This window comes from Sinohyriopsis cumingii, chromosome 15 (assembly GCF_028554795.1).
Source record: "Sinohyriopsis cumingii isolate HCF-2022 chromosome 15, ASM2855479v2, whole genome shotgun sequence".
In the NCBI taxonomy this organism is placed as follows: Eukaryota; Metazoa; Mollusca; class Bivalvia; order Unionida; family Unionidae; genus Sinohyriopsis; species Sinohyriopsis cumingii.
Genome location: NC_142975.1, coordinates 18674565 through 18694954, shown reverse-complemented (window position 1 = coordinate 18694954; position 20390 = coordinate 18674565). Strand labels below are relative to the sequence as shown.

The 20390-nt window shown below is 36.2% G+C and overlaps 1 protein-coding gene across 2 annotated transcripts in view; it reads right to left on the bottom strand.

Moving 5' to 3' along the window:
* Window positions 1-20390, bottom strand: part of LOC149781363 (serine/threonine-protein kinase mTOR-like) — a 165860-nt gene that overhangs the window by 76188 nt on the left and 69282 nt on the right. For both annotated transcript variants that reach the window (XM_089935452.1, XM_089935453.1), the window contains exons 30-32: window positions 19274-19407; window positions 11656-11734; window positions 7369-7508 (exon numbers count right to left, since the gene is read on the bottom strand). In XM_089935452.1, the coding sequence (XP_089791578.1) occupies window positions 7369-7508; window positions 11656-11734; window positions 19274-19407 (353 nt within the window). The remainder of the gene's footprint in view (window positions 1-7368; window positions 7509-11655; window positions 11735-19273; window positions 19408-20390) is intronic.

Sequence of the window (20390 nt, the reverse complement as noted above, 5' to 3'; positions counted from 1 at the left end):
AGTTCTAAACCAAATACTGAAAATGAAACAGTTATTGAATTGTTTACAATGATTTTATGTAGTCAAAGTAACTTCCTTTTGTCTTAATGTATTTCTTCCATCTTGAGACCCATGTCCTGAACACATGCAGTAGCCCATCACGTGACAAAATTCACCGTGACACCATGATTACCTCCCTTAGTTCTTCCCCGCTTTTGTAATGGTTTCCCCATATCGAATCTTTCAATTCTGGAAAAAGCCAAAATTTGCAAGGAGCAAAATCTGAGTGATTTAGAGTCTGATGCCATGTTTTTGTAAGGTATGTGTGGGTGCACTTGTCCTGGTGAAAAATAAAGCCATCCCTTATTAGATCAGGACAATTCTTACAAACAGACCACTTAAACTATATATGATGACTGTGGCAAAGTATTGTCCATTTACTGTATTGATCTGTGGGACTATTATATCTGATGACTGTGACAAAGTATTGTCCATTCACAGTATTGGTCTGTTGGACTATAATATCTGATGACAGTAGCAAAGTATTGTCCATTTACTGTACTGATCTGTGGGACTATTATATCTGATGACTTGGACAAAGTATTGTCCATTCACAGTATTGGTCTGTTGGACTATAATATCTGATGACAGTAGCAAAGTATTGTCCATTCACAGTATTGGTCTGTTGGACTATTATATCAGATGACTGGCAAAGTATTGTCCATTCACTGTATTGGTCTGTGGGACTGTTATATCAGATGACTGGCAAAGTATTGTCCATTCACTGTATTGGTCTGTAGGACTATTATTTCAGATGACTGGCAAAGTATCATCCATTCACTGTATTGGTCTGTGGGACTGTTATATCAGATGACTGGCCAAGTATTGTCCATTCACTGTATTGGTCTGTAGGACTGTTATATCAGATGACTGGCAAAGTATTGTCCATTCACTGTATTGGTCTGTGGGACTGTTATATCAGATGATTGTGGCAAAGTATTGTCCATTCACAGTATTGGTATGTGGGACTTATATCAGATGACTGTGGCAAAGTATTGTCCATTCACTGTGTTGGTATGTGGGACTATTATATCAGATGACTGGCAAAGTATTGTCCATTCACTGTATTGGTCTGTGGGACTGTTATATCAGATGATTATGGCAAAGTATTGTCCATTCACAGTATTGGTCTGTGGGACTATTATATCAGATGACTGTGGCAAAGTATTGTCCATTCACAGTATTGGTCTGTGGGACTATTATATCAGATGACTGGCAAAGTATTGTCCATTCACTGTATTGGTCTGTGGGACTGTTATATCAGATGACTGGCAAAGTATTGTCCATTCACTGTATTGGTCTGTAGGACTATTATTTCAGATGACTGGCAAAGTATCATCCATTCACTGTATTGGTCTGTGGGACTGTTATATCAGATGACTGGCCAAGTATTGTCCATTCACTGTATTGGTCTGTAGGACTGTTATATCAGATGACTGGCAAAGTATTGTCCATTCACTGTATTGAAAGGACATGATTTTATAGGCAATACCATACTTTGTCTCTTACTCACAGGTGTCCAATCTTCATCACATGTAATAATCTTAAGACACTGTAGCCTTCTACATTGTACCTGCATAATGATTCACTGACATCTTTGCCCTTAAACCCATTTGTTCTTTATCAAGCCATCTGGGCACCTACAAGCACAAACCCAATGCATTCCTTGGTCAGAATTTCCTCTGCATGTCCGGATGAAATATCAAAACTGTTTGTAACCTCTCTGACAGTAAAATGCCTGTCTTCCATCACATATACTTCCACAGAATCAAATATTTCTTTTGAAAGAGATGTCCTTGACCATTCTTTTCTTATTACATCTTAAATTAACAGTCTTCCTACAATCACTAAAACATTTCATCCATCTACTAATTCCCAATTTAGGTTCATAAACAGCATCCAAGCTACATTTATTTGCGTTATATATTTTCCTAATTTTTTTTATTAAATTTTATTTTTATTCTGAAAACTGACCAATCTGCTATTTTACCACCACATCTACATATATTGTACAGTAAAAGATTACATCACTAAGCATGTGATGTCATCAACTTAAAAATGATGTCATATCCTAAATCAGGATGTTTTCAATTATGAATGGACACATATTTATGACACTGTTCCTTTATTTAAAAGATATTGCTTTTGTTCTAAACTTATTTTTATCAACCATTGTATAGATGTACATTATACTTTTATATGTAAAGTTTTTTATGTGGTGAAGGTATAGATGTACTATATATGTGCATAATTTGTTATGTGAGTGTATATGAAACATGTAAATAAATTACACAAAAGCTAATGGACAAGTTTCCAAAGAGTGACTATCTTTTAAATCAACTGGTACTTTTCTCAATATCAATTCCCTTGAATTATACCAACATTTTTACAAGTGATGGTCTTATTTTTAAAAGGCTGACTAACTGATCTGTAGAAAGCAGATAAAAGCTACTCAGGCGCACATAAATCACCTTGACAACTATACCTAATGAAGTCGAAATTTCTGAGCCTGAACCACTGTGAGATAAAAAAAAAACCTTAAGCCAAGATGGTTGCATACTACTTAGGTAGTGAGCTAAAAGGGCAGAACAAAACAGTATGAAATACCTCCACATACTTTCATATTATTTCCATGCTTTGTTTCAGGTCAATTATTAACACAGAACTTAATCTTAGTGAAAAATTATTACCTATTAGACATTTTTTGAATGAGACCGATATGTTATTTTCTCATTATGTGACCCAACCAGTGCAAGCATCTGTAACACTGCACAACTCTTTATATACTGCTTAAGACTGAAATGTCAAAAACTGGGGTATGTTTGGATGTGGTCTGTAGATGTGCACTTATTTTGGGTTTTCACAAGTCATGTAATATTGTGCAATTCTTCCTACATCTTTTAATATAGAGATTTCCAACTCCAACATGATCAGGGGTGTTGCACACATTTAGGAAAAGGGATTCACCCCCAGCGGTAGAGTTTGGGGGTGGGGACAATTATGTACAATGTGTTGGGGGAGGGGGTAATGATAACAAAAAAAGCATGCAGATAATGCTACTTTTTGCTACATACTTCTAATTTACTGATTTTCAATAAGACTATCTTTGAATTTTCCATGCACTGTTCAAAAACCATTTCTGAAGTAAAATATATTTTTTCAATATTTCCTGATCTAAATATATTTGTAAGTCCACTGCCATGCAAATGCATCCAAAAGTTGGTTAACTTTCAAATGCATTACCTGATTGCAATACATATAAAGAATAGGCATGTGGAGGTCTGATTTACAATTCCATTAATAGTAGAGTAACCACATCAATGCATAGATGCTTAATAGGGAAGGCAGCCTGTTGTGCTGCTGATACAGATTCCACCAGATCAAACTTGGAATGAAAGGTTTCTGAGGTAAATTCTACTGAATGTCATCTCTGAGTTTAACCTCATAGCTTAGATAATGTTAGTTGGGGAACAGTTGCACTCAAATGCTAGTGGCAACCAACCTAACCTAGTGAGCTGACATGTGACAGAAATGTACTGAGTTTGGGTTAGTTCGTTACAAGCAGGGAGAATGGCCTATAATAACCAGGACAACAGAGCCTGAGTGGAAATATCATCACTTCCTTTAAATGACAAGATGTGAGACTGCCCTTTCTGATCAGCTTAGTTCACTTTAAGTACTGATTATTGGGCCCTGTAGATGCCATTATGTGATGGGGTCCATGGAAGACAAAGGGCTGATTAACCACAAGTTGGAGTCTGTTCTTGGTAATAAAGCAGAGTTCATCATGTGTGAAACAAAATCTTGATGGCAGGACTGCAGATTGACAAGCAAAGTTTTTCCTGATTCTTCCTGCCATAACATGACAAGCAAGTATGTTTTGTACCAGATGTGAGTCCCCAATGTGTTCTAATGTTAAAACCAAAGTGTAATCAATGATTACATACACTTCCAAGAAGCTTTTAGTGGTTTCCAGCAGCCATTGTAAACACGATTATCAGAAAATAAAATCAGACCAAAGTTTATTCCAGACAATGAAAAGTTGCCCCCTTTCATACTAAATTTATTCCAGACAATGAAAAGTTGGCCCCTTTCATGCTAAGTTTATTCCAGACAATGAAAAGTTGGCCCCTTACATACTAAGTTTATTCCAGACAATGAAAAGTTGCCCCCTTTCATACTAAGTTTATTCCAGACAATGAAAAGTTGCCCCCTTTCATACTAAGTTTATTCCTGACAATGAAAAGTTGCCCCCTTTCATACTAAGTTTATTCCTGACAACGAAAAGTTGGCCCCTTTCATACTACATTTATTCCAGACAATGAAAAGTTGGCCCCTTTCATACTAAGCTTATTCCAGACAATGAAAAGTTGGTCCCTTTCATATTAAGTTTATTCCAAACAACGAAAAGTTGGCCCCTTTCATACTAAGTTTATTCCAGACAATGAAAAGTTGCCCCCATACAAAGTTTATTCCAGACAATGAAAAGTTGGTCCCTTTCATACTAAGCTTATTCCAGACAATGAAAAGTTGGTCCCTTTCATACTAAGTTTATTCCAAACAATGAAAAGTTGGCCCCTTTCATACTAAGTTTATTCCAGACAATGAAAAGTTGGTCCCTTTCATACTAAGTTTATTCCAGACAATGAAAAGTTGGCCCCTTTCATGCTAAGTTTATTCCAGACAATGAAAAGTTGGTCCCTTTCATACTAAGTTTATTTCAGACAATGAAAAGTTGCCCCCCTTCATACAAACTTTATTCCAGACAATGAAAAGTTGCCCCCTTTCATACTAAGTTTATTCCAGACACTGAAAAGTTGCCCCCCTTCATACAAACTTTATTCCAGACAATGAAAAGTTGCCCCCTTTCATACTAAGTTTATTCCAGACACTGAAAAGTTGCCCCCTTTCATACAAAGTTTATTCCAAACAATGAAAAGTTGTCCCCTTTCATACTAAGTTTATTCCAGACAATGAAAAGTTGGTTCCTTTCATGCTAAGTTTATTCCAGACAATGAAAAGTTGGCCCCTTTCATACTAAGTTTATTTCAGACAATGAAAAGTTGCCCCCTTTCATACAAACTTTATTCCAGACAATGAAAAGTTGGTCCCTTTCATACTAAGTTTATTCCAGACAATGAAAAGTTGCCCCCTTTGATACAAAGTTTATTCCAAACAATGAAAAGTTGTCCCCTTTCATGCTAAGTTTATTCCAGACAATGAAAAGTTGGCTCCTTTCATGCTAAGTTTATTCCAGACAATGAAAAGTTGGCCCCTTACATACTAAGTTTATTCCAGACAATGAAAAGTTGCCCCCTTTCATACTAAGTTTATTCCAGACAATGAAAAGTTGCCCCCTTTCATACTAAGTTTATTCCTGACAATGAAAAGTTGCCCCCTTTCATACTAAGTTTATTCCTGACAACGAAAAGTTGGCCCCTTTCATACTACATTTATTCCAGACAATGAAAAGTTGGCCCCTTTCATACTAAGTTTATTCTAGACAATGAAAAGTTGGCCCCTTTCATACTAAGTTTATTCCAGACAATGAAAAGTTGGCCCCTTTCATACTAAGTTTATTCCAGACAATGAAAAGTTGCCCCCTTTCATACTAAGTTTATTCCAGACAATGAAAAGTTGGTCCCTTTCATACTAAATTTATTTGCAGTAATTTTTATCATTACATTGCAACTTTCAAGCTTGTGTGTGTGTGATTCAATTTTTAATCTCGCTTTAACAATTTTTAAGTCATATTGCTATGATGTCTGGAGTGTGACAGTTTATAGCGATGTCTAGCACTGGGGCATCATGCCGCATACATGTAGCATCATGCCACATACATGTAGCACGATGTTCCACCCAGTCACATTTTCCTGGCACCAGGCTGACCAGTCCAAACACCAACCTCATAATGCTAAGTGCCTCGTGAGGTAAATGTTAGTACCATTTTTATAAGTCTTTGGTTTGACTCAGCTGGGGTTCAAACCCATGACCTCATACATCCAAGGCAGATGCTCTTACCACTAGGTTTTGAATAAACTTGAAGTGACAGCCAGTAACCTAAATCAATGAAGCATACAATATGGGTGATGAATGACCTACTACTGAAATAAGTGCTCATCAAGATGCATAAACACAACATGTATTATAACTCTAGACTGAATAATATTTATGTAGCATGCAATGTGGTATTGAGCTATAGGCCAAAACTCAACCTAAGCCAGTAAACTGAGAAATACACTTCAGTGACTCACCTTTTATGGGTATGATACTAGAGGGATGCATAAATTCATAAAGTTTAAGTTCAATCATTTAGAACAGTATATACATGTATACACAGGTGCCATCAATCATTTATAACAGTATATACATGTATACACAGGTGCAATCAATCATTTATAATAGTATATACATGTATACACAGGTGCCATCAATCATTTATAACACTATATACATGTATATACAGGTGCCAAAAACCTTGGTCATGAGCTAAATGCAATAAGTAAATGAAAGCAAGTAAAATGTGAAATGTAGATCACATTGGCATTTATGTAACAGTGTGGTATTAACAGAGATGCATACAATCATCTAGTTTGACAATTCTGACATGAACGGAGCTTGAGAAATAAACTGAGACAAAATTTATCCAAAGTTTGTGATGTGTAAGATAGATAGGTCACAGTGATTGACTTCTATGCTGACAGTGTAGTATTCCTCATGATGTATTGTTTTTAAATAACACAAGAAAACAAACAGAAGCCAGTGGAGATTTTTTTTCTCTCCTTGTTTTTGAATAACTTTATCCAACTTCTCCAAATCATTGATAATTTATGTTATTAAAAGAAGAATTTTAAAGAGTACTCAGAGTAAAATCTTTTTAATTGCTTTAGTATTTTATAGCACAACAATAAAAGTAAGTTATTTAGTGCTGTGGCAACTGGAGTAAAGTACCCTGACCAAGAACACACTAATGTAGCTGAACTGAGTTAATCAAATGGTAGGATTCAAATCCAATCCCTTTTGGTCACAAGTCCAGCACACGAGCCGATCACTGACTGCAACTCCTGTCTCCATTAGTCACCTCTTGCAACCACTGATGAAAATTTATCAATTGATTCTATAGCCAAAAGCCTCCTGGCAGCAAAATGTTTTAAATTTCCCATACAGGAAAGTGTATCAAGTGATTCTACATCCCACAGCCAGCATGGCAGCAAAATGTTTTGAATTTCCCATGCAAAAATTTACTAAATGAATAAAGGCCTGGTCCCAAAAAAAACCAGAACTTACTATAAAAAAATTTTTATTATATAAAATGTATAAAAGCCTCACCATTCAGCCAGCGCCTCAAGACATCTCATTCTTCCCAGTGTTATATTGATGTCATCTGGATTTTGTTCTTGCTTAGCCTCATATGCTGACAAGGCCTGTTTCCACTCATGAAGTTTTTCATACCACCCTTCCTGGATTTTCTGGGCAAATATTGACATATTATAAATGGTACTCTTACTCACATTTAAAGTTAACATGATAATCACTCAAAACAGACTTAACCATTTCAGTGAACAGGATGATATGTTTACATCAGGAAAAAAACCCAACTGTCAACAAAATTTGATACTTGAATGATTAACATTGTCATTACAACTTTTGCGTTATCAAAATGTAATGCAGATGAAAAAAGACAAAACAAAGTAAAACAAACTGTTGTCAACGAAAATGCTAAATAATAAATAAGTAAAACATATTATATTATAAAAGCATCACAAATAAATTTGCCAAAATTAAAGAAAATGTAATTATCAAACCAAAATAAACACTGGAAATTAAAAATCTGCAAAACTTTTGTTGGTCGTATGCTGCATTTACATAATTTTCACTAACTGAAAGGTAGTAGATAATTGATTGTTTTGATTTAAAGCAATTTACAAGGTTTATAGTACTTACTTGTTAGGTTCATAATAGTTACTTACAAGGTTTATAAAATTCACTAGGGTTATAGCACTTACAAGGTTTATAAAATTCACTAGGCTTATAGCACTTACAAGGTTTATAAAATTCACTAGGCTTATAGCACTTACAAGGTTTATAGTATTCACTAGGCTTATAGCACTTACAAGGTTTATAAAATTCACTAGGCTTATAGCACTTACAAGGTTTATAAAATTCACTAGGCTTATAGCACTTACAAGGTTTATAAAATTCACTAGGTTTATAGCACTTACAAGGTTTATAGTATTCACTAGGCTTATAGCACTTACAAGGTTTATAAAATTCACTAGGCTTATAGCACTTACAAGGTTTATAGTATTCACTAGGCTTATAGCACTTACAAGGTTTATAAAATTCACTAGGCTTATAGCACTTACAACGTTTATAAAATTCACTAGGTTTATAGCACTTACACGGTTTATAGTATTCACTAGGCTTATAGCACTTACAAGGTTTATAAAATTCACTAGGCTTATAGCACTTACAAGGTTTATAAAATTCACTAGGTTTATAGCACTTACAAGGTTTATAGTATTCACTAGGCTTATAGCACTTACAAGGTTTATAAAATTCACTAGGCTTATAGCACTTACAAGGTTTATAGTATTCACTAGGCTTATAGCACTTACAAGGTTTATAAAATTCACTAGGCTTATAGCACTTACAAGGTTTATAGTATTCACTAGGCTTATAGCACTTACAAGGTTTATAATATTCACAAGGTTTATACTATTTAATAGGCTGACAGTAGTTACAAGGTTCACATTACTTACTAGGTTCGTAATACTAACAATTGTTATAGTACTCACTAGGTTTATAGTATTTACTAGGTTTAAAATGCTACACCTTTAAAACTTACTAGATTTACAATACTTACAAGGTTAATAATACCTATCAGGTAAATAATACTAATAAGGTTTATAGTACTCACTAAGTTTATAATTCTTACTAGGTCTATAATATTTACTAGGTTCATAGTATTTACTAGATTTATAATACTTAACTAGGCTTATAGTACATTTTTGATTTACAGTAATCACAAAGTTTATAGTATTTACTAGGTTCAAAATACTTAGAGGATTTAGAGTATGCACTAAGTTTAAAATACTAGGTCAATAATACTTACAAGGGATTATAGTACTTCCTAGGTTCACAGTACTTCCAAGGTTTACAGTATTTACTAGGTTCATAATACACCTTTCCTTCAATAACTCGCACACAATGGGGTTAAAAAACATAGACCACGAGAGTTACCAAGGACCTCCAAAGAAATAAGTGATGGCGATCCCAGCTGGACATCAAGAAAACTGAGGGGGGGTATGTACTGGGCAATTTAATGACTGACTACCCACATTATAATCATACTGAGCATAATTGTCAATAAAGCACTTTTTTGAATGAAGCTGTTCATTATTCTGTATGTGTGTGTGTGATTTGGATTTTTAACTTAGCTTTTTTAAAATTCAGTAATATCGCTTTGATGTCTGCAGTGTGGCAGTTTAAAGTGATGTCTAGCATTGGGTCATCATGCCGCAGACACATTATCCTGACACCAGGCCAACCAGTCCTAACACTAACCTCTTAATGCTGAATGCCAAGCAAGGCAGCTGTTAGTATCATTTTTAGAAGTCTTTGGTATGACTTGGCTAGGGTTCAAACCTGCGACCTCCCACATCTGAGACAGACCCTTTAACCACTATGCCACTATTATTCTGTATAAATTACATTTATTTTCAAGATGCCCAGAATTGTTAACATTATTCCAACTGGTTTCAACAACCTTCACATGTACATGAAAACATTTGTGCAATACGTCACTGATTTTTATTGTTGTTGATCAATCTGGTTCCTTGCTTGGTGTGCGATAACTGAGTGTGAAGAACAGAATATTAAAACAGGGAACCAGGCTAACTGTTGATACATCACCAAACAAGATTCCTTTTTTCAAATACTAGTGACATTTATTTTGTGAAACAATTGTTTACATCGAAAACCAAGTTTTGAATTATTCAATTAGCAAAACAATCATGCCATCATTTCATTGCAAGTTATAGTTAAACTTCTTATCATCCTTGATGATATCTCTAACTGCCAATTCAGGAATTCTCTGATGCTGTTTCTCACAATGATCCATATCGTGAAACAAAGCTCTTTATTTTATGAAGTAGTCATTTTATTGGTTTACTTGCTATCTGATAACATTTATGAATAAGTAGGTTAAAGTAGTTTAATTATATTATGTAGACAATAATATTTATAACAGTATTTGATTGATCAGTTGAAATGAGTTCACCCGACACTAGATCTTATTAAAGTACTGCCTCCACTAGACATATTTTCATAAATCAAAAAAAATTTGCATATCGTTATTTATGGTGTACTAAGAATGTCATTTGGAAAGAAAATGTAACAAAAATATGTGCCTTAAAAGTTGTTAATTTCAGAATGTTTATTAAAATTTGGAAGTCCTATCTACAGTTTTCGATGATAAAATGAGTGATATATCAAAGTCTCAGTTATCAATTTTGATTGTGATTTTCTTCATATTCAACAAATAGGGATACATTTTTTTCATATTTTCTGGTTAAAAGTGCATTATAAGCAGGTTTGCAGTTATCAGGGTGCAAGTTATCAAGGGAATGGTGTACCAAGGAGGTTTATAGCAATCACTAGGTTTAGTACTTACTAATTTCAGAGTACTTAATTATGTACATAGTACTTACAAGTTTCATATTACATATGATTAAAGTAGCAATTAGATCTATAATACTAAGGTTTATAGTACTTACTAGTCTATAATACTTACTATGTTTATAATACTTGGCTACATTTATAGTACTTACTAGGTTTATAGTACTTACTAGGTTTATAGTACTTACTAGGTCTATAATGCTTACTAGGTCTATAATACTTACTAGGTTTATAATACTATATTTATAGTACTTGCTAGGTTTATAATACTAGTTTTAAAATACTCATTAGGTCTATAATGCTTACTAGGTTTATAATACTTCCTAGATTTATAATACTACATTTATAGTACTTGCTAGGTTTATAATACTAGTTTTAAAATACTCACTAGGTCTATAATGCTTACTAGGTTTATAATACATCCTAGATTTATAATACTACATTTATAGTACTTGCTAGGTTTATAATACTAGTTTTAAAATACTCATTAGGTCTATAATGCTTACTAGGTTTATAATACTTCCTAGATTTATAATACTACATTTATAGTACTTGCTAGGTTTATAATACTAGTTTTAAAATACTCACTAGGTCTATAATACTAGGTTTACAGAACTTACTAGGTTCATAGTACTTTCCATTTATAGTACTTATTAGGTTTATAATACTTACTAGGTCTACCATACTTACTAAAGTTACAGTACTTACTATGTTTATAAAATACTATCCATTTATAGATTTACAATACTAACAAGGTTCTAAGTACTTACTATATTTATAGTATGTACCTGGATTTAAATGACTTACTATATTTATAGTATGTACCTGGATTTAAATGACTTACTATATTTATAGTATGTACCTGGATTTAAATGACTTACTATATTTATAGTATGTACCTGGATTTAAATGACTTACTATATTTATAGTACTTACGAGGTCAGCCCTGTGGTGTTTCATGGCATATGTCAGCACTCCTGCAGCTGATTCTGGCTGTTGCAGTTTGTTGTTGATACTAAAATATGACACTAAACTTATTACCTATATTTCATTTGTAATTTAACAAATACAATTTTATATTCCATAAAGTTCCCAAAAATTACACAGAGACTTGATTCACTATATATACATCAGTCAGAAAAATCAATGCATTTTACCCATTTTAAGATTAAAAATACTGAGACTCATTGAAATTATTACTTTTATAACAAAATTTATACCAAATTTACATAATTCTATACTTAAAAAAAGTTTCATGTATGACTCAAGCTGGTCAAATACCTTTGGAAAAAGGAGATGCTGTTTCTTTTTTTCTTACAGTTTCATCTCTGTGGTTAATCTCAGAAACTTTCACTTATGAAAAACTACAGTATTAGGAAAAAGTTTTAATTTCAACTTCTGAACTGAAAAATTAACATAAGATTAAAGAACAGTGACTAATAAATTTTGTTTTAAAATTATCCAATAATAAAAAAGTTTATAAAAATATCAATTTTGTGGTTTTGACAAAGGTTTCCACATTGATCACATGTTCCTGTCTTATCTATTTTTTAGCTTTTCCACAACACCTTAAATGTTAGCAATTTAGTATCAAAAATTCAAAATAACATAATTATCAAAAGTCTCTTGTTCTTACAAGGAACAATTTATGGCATGATCATTAATGAAAGTATAAGACTGAACAAAATATATCCTTCAAAGACCTACAAATTCACAAAAGATAAAAATGCATTGATTAAAATGATTATTACCTGCTTTATCGATTTAATTGTTTCTCTAGAAGTGTGTATACCAAAAATTTAAACTGTCCTAGGTTCTAAGAATATAGAAATATGGATGTTAAAAAGAAAAACATAAAAAGGGATGCATAGAACACAATATTACACATGCAACTAACTTTAGCCACTATATATGGTATTTTAATCCTAAAATAGTCTGCACCACAAAAAATTAAATTTTATCACAATAATATAATTGTCACCACCTTAAAAGTTATCCATGTTTTGCTCTCTGTAATGCAAGTGTGATTAGAATAAGGTCATGTGACATGAATGCCCCAACACAGTGTCCAAAATGATCTAAACAAAAAACTTAACTAAGGCATGATAATCAGTGTGAAAAGAATGGACTTGGGTTAACCAAGGCATGATAATTAGAGAGAAAAGAATGGACTAGGGTTAACCAAGGCATGATCATTAGAAAGAAAAGAATGGACTAGGGTTAACCAAGGCATGATAATTAGAGGGAAAAGAATGGACTAGGGTTAACCAAGGCATGATAATTAGAGAGAAAAGAATGGACTAGGGTTAACCAAGGCATGATAATCTGAGGGAAAATAATGGACTAGGGTTAACCAAGGCATGATAATTAGAGAGAAAAGAATGGACTAGGGTTAACCAAGGCATGATAATCAGAAGGAAAAGAATGGACTAGGGTTAACAAAGGCATGATCATTAGAGAGAAAAGAATGGACTAGGGTTAACCAAGGCATGATAATCAGAGGGAAAATAATGGACTAGGGTTAACAAAGGCATGATCATTAGAGAAAAAAGAATGGACTAGGGTTAACCAAGGCATGATCATTAGAGAGAAAAGAATGGACTATGGTTAACCAAGGCATGATCATTAGAGAGAAAAGAATGGACTAGGGTTAACAATGGCATGATCATTAGAGAGAAAAGAATGGACTAGGGTTAACCAAGGCATGATCATTAGAGAGAAAAGAATGGACTAGGGTTAACAATGGCATGATCATTAGAGAGAAAAGAATGGACTAGGGTTAACCAAGGCATGATCATTAGAGAGAAAAGAATGGACTAGGGTTAACAATGGCATGATCATTAGAGAGAAAAGAATGGACTAGGGTTAACCAAGGCATGATCATTAGAGAGAAAAGAATGGACTAGGGTTCAGCAAGGCATGATCATTAGAGAGAAAAGAATGGTCTAGGGTTAACCAAGCCATGATCATTAGAGAGAAAAGAATGGACTAGGGTTAACCAAGGCATGATAATTAGAGGGAAAAGAATGGACTAGGGTTAACAATGGCATGATCATTAGAGAGAAAAGAATGGACTAGAGTTAACCAAGGCATGATAAACAGAGGGAAAAGAATCGACTAGGGTTAACCAAGGCATGATCATAGAAAAGATTGGATTATGGTTAACCAAGGCATGATCATCAGAGAGAAAAGAATGGACTAGGGCTAACCAAGGCATGAACATTAGAGAGAAAAGAATGGACTAGGGTTAACCAAGGCATGATAATTAGAGAGAAAATAATGGACTAGGATTAACCAAGGCATGATAATTAGAGGGAAAAGAATGGACTAGGGTTAACAATGGCATGATCATTAGAGAGAAAAGAATGGACTAGAGTTAACCAAGGCAAGATAATTAGAGGGAAAATAATGGACTAGGGTTAACCAGGGCATGATAATCAGAAGGAAAAGAATGGACTAGGGTTAACCAAGGCATGACAATTAGAGGGAAAAGAATGGACTAGGGTTAACCAAGGCATGATAATCAGAAGGAAAAGAATGGACTAGGATAACAAAGGCATGATCATTAGAGAGAAAAGAATGGACTAGGGTTAACCAAGGCATGATCATCTGAGAGAAAAGAATGGACTAGGGTTAACCAAGGCATGATAATTAGAGGGAAAAGAATGGACTAGGGTTAACCAAGGCATGATAATTAGAGAGAAAAGAATGGACTAGGGTTAACAATGGCATGATCATTAGAGAGAAAAGAATGGACTAGAGTTAACCAAGGCATGATAAACAGAGGGAAAAGAATGGACTAGGGTTAACCAAGGCATGATCATAGAAAAGATTGGATTATGGTTAACCAAGGCATGATCATCAGAGAGAAAAGAATGGACTAGGGCTAACCAAGGCATGAACATTAGAGAGAAAAGAATGGACTAGGGTTAACCAAGGCATGATAATCAGAGGGAAAATAATGGACTAGGATTAACCAAGGCATGATAATTAGAGGGAAAAGAATGGACTAGGGTCAACAATGGCATGATCATTAGAGAGAAAAGAATGGACTAGAGTTAACCAAGGCAAGATAATTAGAGGGAAAAGAATAGACTAGGGTTAACCAGGGCATGATAATCAGAAGGAAAAGAATGGACTAGGGTTAACCAAGGCATGACAATTAGAGGGAAAAGAATGGACTAGGGTTAACCAAAGCATGATAATCAGAAGGAAAAGAATGGACTAGGATAACAAAGGCATGATCATTAGAGAGAAAAGAATGGACTAGGGTTAACCAAGGCATGATCATCTGTGAGAAAAGAATGGACTAGGGTTAACCAAGGCATGATAATTAGAGAGAAAAGAATGGACTAGGGTTAACCAAGGCATGATAATCAGAGGGAAAAGAATGGACTAGGGTTAACCAAGGCATGATTATTAGAGAGAAAAGAATGGATTATGATTAACCAAGGCATGATCATCAGAGAGAAAAGAATGGACTAGGGTTAACCAAGGCATGATTATTAGAGAGAAAAGAATGGATTATGGTTAACCAAGGCATGATCATCAGAGAGAAAAGAATGGACTAGGGTTAACAATGGCATGATCATTAGAGAGAAAAGAATGGACTAGGGTTAACCAAGGCATGATAATCAGAGGGAAAAGAATGGACTAGGGTTAACCAAGGCAAGATTATTAGAAAGAAAAGAATGGATTATGGTTAACCAAGGCATGATCATCAGAGAGAAAAGAATGGACTAGGGTTAACAATGGCATGATCATTAGAGAGAAAAGAATGGACTAGAGTTAACCAAGGCATGATAAACAGAGGGAAAAGAATGGACCAGAGTTAACCAAGGCATGATCATCAGAGAGAAAAGAATGGACTTGGGTTAACCAAGGTATGATAATCAGAGGAAAAAGAATGGACTAGGGTTAACCAAGGCATGATCATTAGAGAGAAAAGATTGTACTAGGGTTAACCAAGGCATGATCATTAGAGAGAAAAGAATGGACTAGGGTTAACCAAGGCATGAACATTAGAGAGAACAGAATGGACTAGGGTTAACCAAGGCATGATAATCAGTGGGAAAATAATGGACTAGGATTAACCAAGGCATGATCATTAGAGGGAAAAGAATGGACTAGGGTTAACAATGGCATGATCATTAGAGAGAAAAGAATGGACTAGAGTTAACCAAGGCAAGATAATTAGAGGGAAAAGAATGGACTAGGGTTAACCAAGGCATGATAATCAGAAGGAAAAGAATGGACTAGGGATAACCAAGGCATGACAATTAGAGGGAAAAGAATGGACTAGGGTTAACCAAGGCATGATAATCAGAAGGAAAAGAATGGACTAGGATAACAAAGGCATGATCATTAGAGAGAAAAGAATGGACTAGGGTTAACCAAGGCATGATAATCAGAGGGAAAATAATGGACATGGGTTAACAAAGGCATGATCATTAGAGAGAAAAGAATGGACTAGGGTTAACCAAGGCATGATCATCTGAGAGAAAAGAATGGACTAGGGTTAACCAAGGCATGATAATTAGAGAGAAAAGAATGGACTAGGGTTAACCAAGGCATGATAATCAGAGGGAAAAGAATGGACTAGGGTTAACCAAGGCATGATTATTAGAGAGAAAAGAATGGATTATGGTTAACCAAGGCATGATCATCAGAGAGAAAAGAATGGACTAGGGTTAACCAAGGCAAGATAATCAGAAGGAAAAGAATGGACTAGGGTTAACCAAGGCATGATCATTAGAGAGAAAAGAATGGACTAGGGTTAACCAAGGCATGAGAACTAGAGAAAAGAATGGACCAGGGTTAACTAAGCCATCATAATCAGAGATTAAAGAATGAACAAGGGATAACCAAGGCATGATAATTAGACAGAAAAGAATGGACTAAGGTTAACCAAGGCATGATCATTAGAGAGAAAAGAATGGACATGGAATGTTGTTGTTCATCCGTCGAGTTGATCAAGACAACTCTAATCATCTGAGGGTTGGAGGGGCTGGTTCTGTTCTGTGCATATGCAGGTGGCTGATGATGCCAATGCTTGCACAAAACGTTCGTTTGCATAAGGGACAAATGATGAGTGGGACATTTCCAGGAGGGTTGATGGCACATGCTAATCTGGCATGCCTCTTCAGCTCTGCTGCTGCTGTCCTGCTAGATTCATGCAACTTGGAGCCTTTGTGCATGGATGAAAGCCAAGTGACTCAATCTCTTACTGTTTGTTCCCAGGAATAAGGGTTTATGTTGAACACTTTCAATGCAGCCTTCAGATTGTCTTTGAAGCATTTCTTTTGACCTCCGTGGGATCGCTGTCCCTGCTGTGGCTTGCCATAAAAAAGTCTCTTAGGCAGCCGGTGGTCTGGCATGTGTACATCATGTCCCGCCCAGCATAGCTGAGACTGCATTAGGATGGTGTGGAGGCTGGGGAGACCTGCTTGGGCGAGTATCTCAGTGTCTGGAACCTTGTCCTGCAACTTGATGTAGAGGATTTTCTTGAGACTTGTAGTGTGAAAGTGGTTCAGCTTCCCGGCATGGCATTGATACACCATCCATGTTTCAGTTTGTGTATGTGTGTGATTTGGATTTTTAACATAGCTTTAAAAAAATTTCAGTCATATTGCTACGATGTCTGTAGTGTGGTAGTTTATAGTGATGTCTAGCACTGGGGCATCATGCTGCAGACATGCAGCACGATGTCCCACCCAGTCACATTATCCTGACACCAGGCCAACCACTCCTAACACTAACCTCTTAATGCAGAGCGCCAAGCGAGGCAGCTGTTAGTACCACTTTTGTAAGTCTTTGGTATGACTTGGCCAGGGATCAAATCCACGACCTCCTGCATCCGAGGTGGACACTCTAACCACCAGGCCACCGGAGCGTCCACATTTCACATGCACAAAGTAGTGTGGGGAGCACAGCTGCCCTGTAGACCTTTAGTTTGGTCTGGATGTTGATGCCTATTCTATTCCAGATGTTGGCATAGTCTGCCGAAAGTTGCGCTGGCTCTGGCAATGCGGAAGTTCACCTCATCATCAATAATGATGCTCTGTGACAGTTTACTGCCAAGGCAGATGAAGTGGTTCACTACGTTGAGTTTTTGGCCATTTATGGTGATGTTGGGCTAAACATAGGTCTTTCCAGGGGCCGGCTGATGCAGGACTTCAGTCTTCTTGATACTAATGGTGAGACCAAAGCTGGTGCAGAAGTTGGAGAATTTGTCAACACTGTGTTGCAGGTCGGCTTCTGAGCCAGCATTGAGGGTGTAGTCATCAGCAAATAAGAATTCCCTGATGGTGTCTATGATAACCTTGGTTTCTGCTTGAAGTCTCCTGGGTTTGAACAATTTTCCATTTGTACAGTACCTGATGCCAACTCCATCATCTCCGTCTCTGAAAGATGAAATGGTTTGGGTGGATGACAAAAGTGACTTGCGCAGCAACTTTGTTTTAAGTGAGGAAGAGTTGCGCAGTTCATCGCCCTCCCTCCCAAACCCAAAACCATCTGAGTCCAGCAGCATGACAAAGTCAAGATGGCCGGAGATGGAGTTGAGTGCAGTGGATGACTAGGATGTCCTATGTGTCTCGTCAAGCTCTTAGCGATCCATAGTGCTTTGCTGGGAATCACCTTTCTGCCCACTGACCAGCTCGTGGTTCCTCCACACAGGCTGCTGAATCCAGTCTTCACATGCTAGGTAGACAAAGGCTAACCCACAGAGGGTTTAAGACCCATCGGCTACCCTCAGCCTGGTTTAGCCAGCCAGTCGAGGCTATTTTCTGGGATGTGGCCGCTGTGCATGCCACAGCTTCTTGGAGCCACAAGTGAGAGCTGAGTGCCAAGTGGGGACCAAAGGTGGACGAACTACCAACGAAGGAGTATGATTGCCTCCCCCAACCAAAGGTGCTACCCTCCCCGGACACCCCATACATACCTGGGTTAACCAAGGCATAATAATCAGAGAGAAAAGAACGGACTAGGGTTAACCAAGACATGATAATTAGAGAGAAAAGAATGGAAGAGGGTTAACCAAGGCATGGTAATTAGAGAGAAAAAAATGGACTAGGGCTAACCAAGGCATGATAATCAAAAAGAAAAGAATGGACTAGGATTAACCAGGACAAGATAATCAGAGAGAAAAGAATGGACTAGGGTTAACAAAGGCATGATAATTACAGATACAAAAAATGGACTAGGGTTAACCAAGGCATGATAATTAGAGAAAAAAGAATGGACCACCAAGGCATGATAATCGGAGAGACAAGAATGGGCCAGGGAAACACTATACTCCACATCACTGTCATGGTGGAGCATAATGAACTAAATAAAATATCTAGACAGTCACTTACTGTGAATTCATTTCTTTTCATGGCTTTTGGAAAAATATACATTTTGACTGGTACTTAAATTTGTAAACTACTGCTTCCGTGGAAGAATCATTGTTCTTATAATCTTTAAATCAGTGGTTTGTAATAACCATGAAATCCCCAAAACTGATAATCTATGACAAATTTTTGTTTTCATATTAGTCAAATCCAGAAATTACCTAATAAGTGACTCCAGTACTTCAGTTGTGGCCCCTCGGTGGAATTCCTCTTCTATGTAATGCAGAGCCTTAGCATAGGCTCGACATCTCATTGCTCTCTGACCCAACAGGGAGGTATCTAGGGGAAGGGGCCCCTGAAATATCAACAATTAGACTGTACACATATCAGAGCTGTCATAAGAAATAACAGTTGATGTTGATGGTCACTTAGACTAAGCAGGTGGACAAAGATCACCCACAACTGTTTCAAATGAATTATGACTACAGACATATTTGTTTACTCAAACATACTGTTGGCAAACCTGTGAATGATGTTAGCTGTCTGTGCCAGCAAGCAATCAGAAATGTTGGAAGTCTATGCTGGCAAGCAATCAGAAAAGTTAGCAGCTGGTGCTGGCAAGCAATCAGAAATGTTAGCAGTCTATGCTGGCAAGCCTATCAATAATGTTAACGGTCTGTGCTGGCAAGCAATCAGAAATGTTGGAAGTCTGTGCTGGCAAGCAATCAGCAATGTTGTAAGTCTGTGCTGGCAAGAAATCAGAAATGTTGGAAGTCTGTGCTGGCAAGCAATCAGAAATGTAAGAAGTCTGTGCTGGCAAGCCTGTAAACAATGTTATCAGAATGTTTTGGCAAGTCTGTCAATACTGTTAAGTGTGTGCTTTTAAGCTTGTAAACAATGTTATCAGAATGTTTTGGCAAGTCTGTCAATAATGTTAAGTTTGTACTGGCAGCCTGTAAACAGTGTTATCAGAATGTTTTGGCAGGTCTGTCAATAATGTTTAGTTTGTGCTTGTAAGCTTGTAAACAGTGTTATCAGAATGTTTTGGCAAGTCTGTCAATAATGTTAAGTTTGTGCTGGTAAGCTTGTAAATGTTATCAGAATGTTTTGGCAGGTCTGTCAATAATGTTAAGTTTGTGCTGGTAAACATGTAAACAATGCTATCAGAATGTTTTGCCAAGTCTGGCAATAATGTTAAGTCTTTGCTGGCAAGGAAAACCAGCACTGTCTATTATTTGATCAGCAGTAAAATTTGCAGATTTTAACCTCAGTTTTTAACTTCTATCTGCCTTCATAGGCAGTGATTACAGTGATGGTAACCAGCAATAATTACCAGTG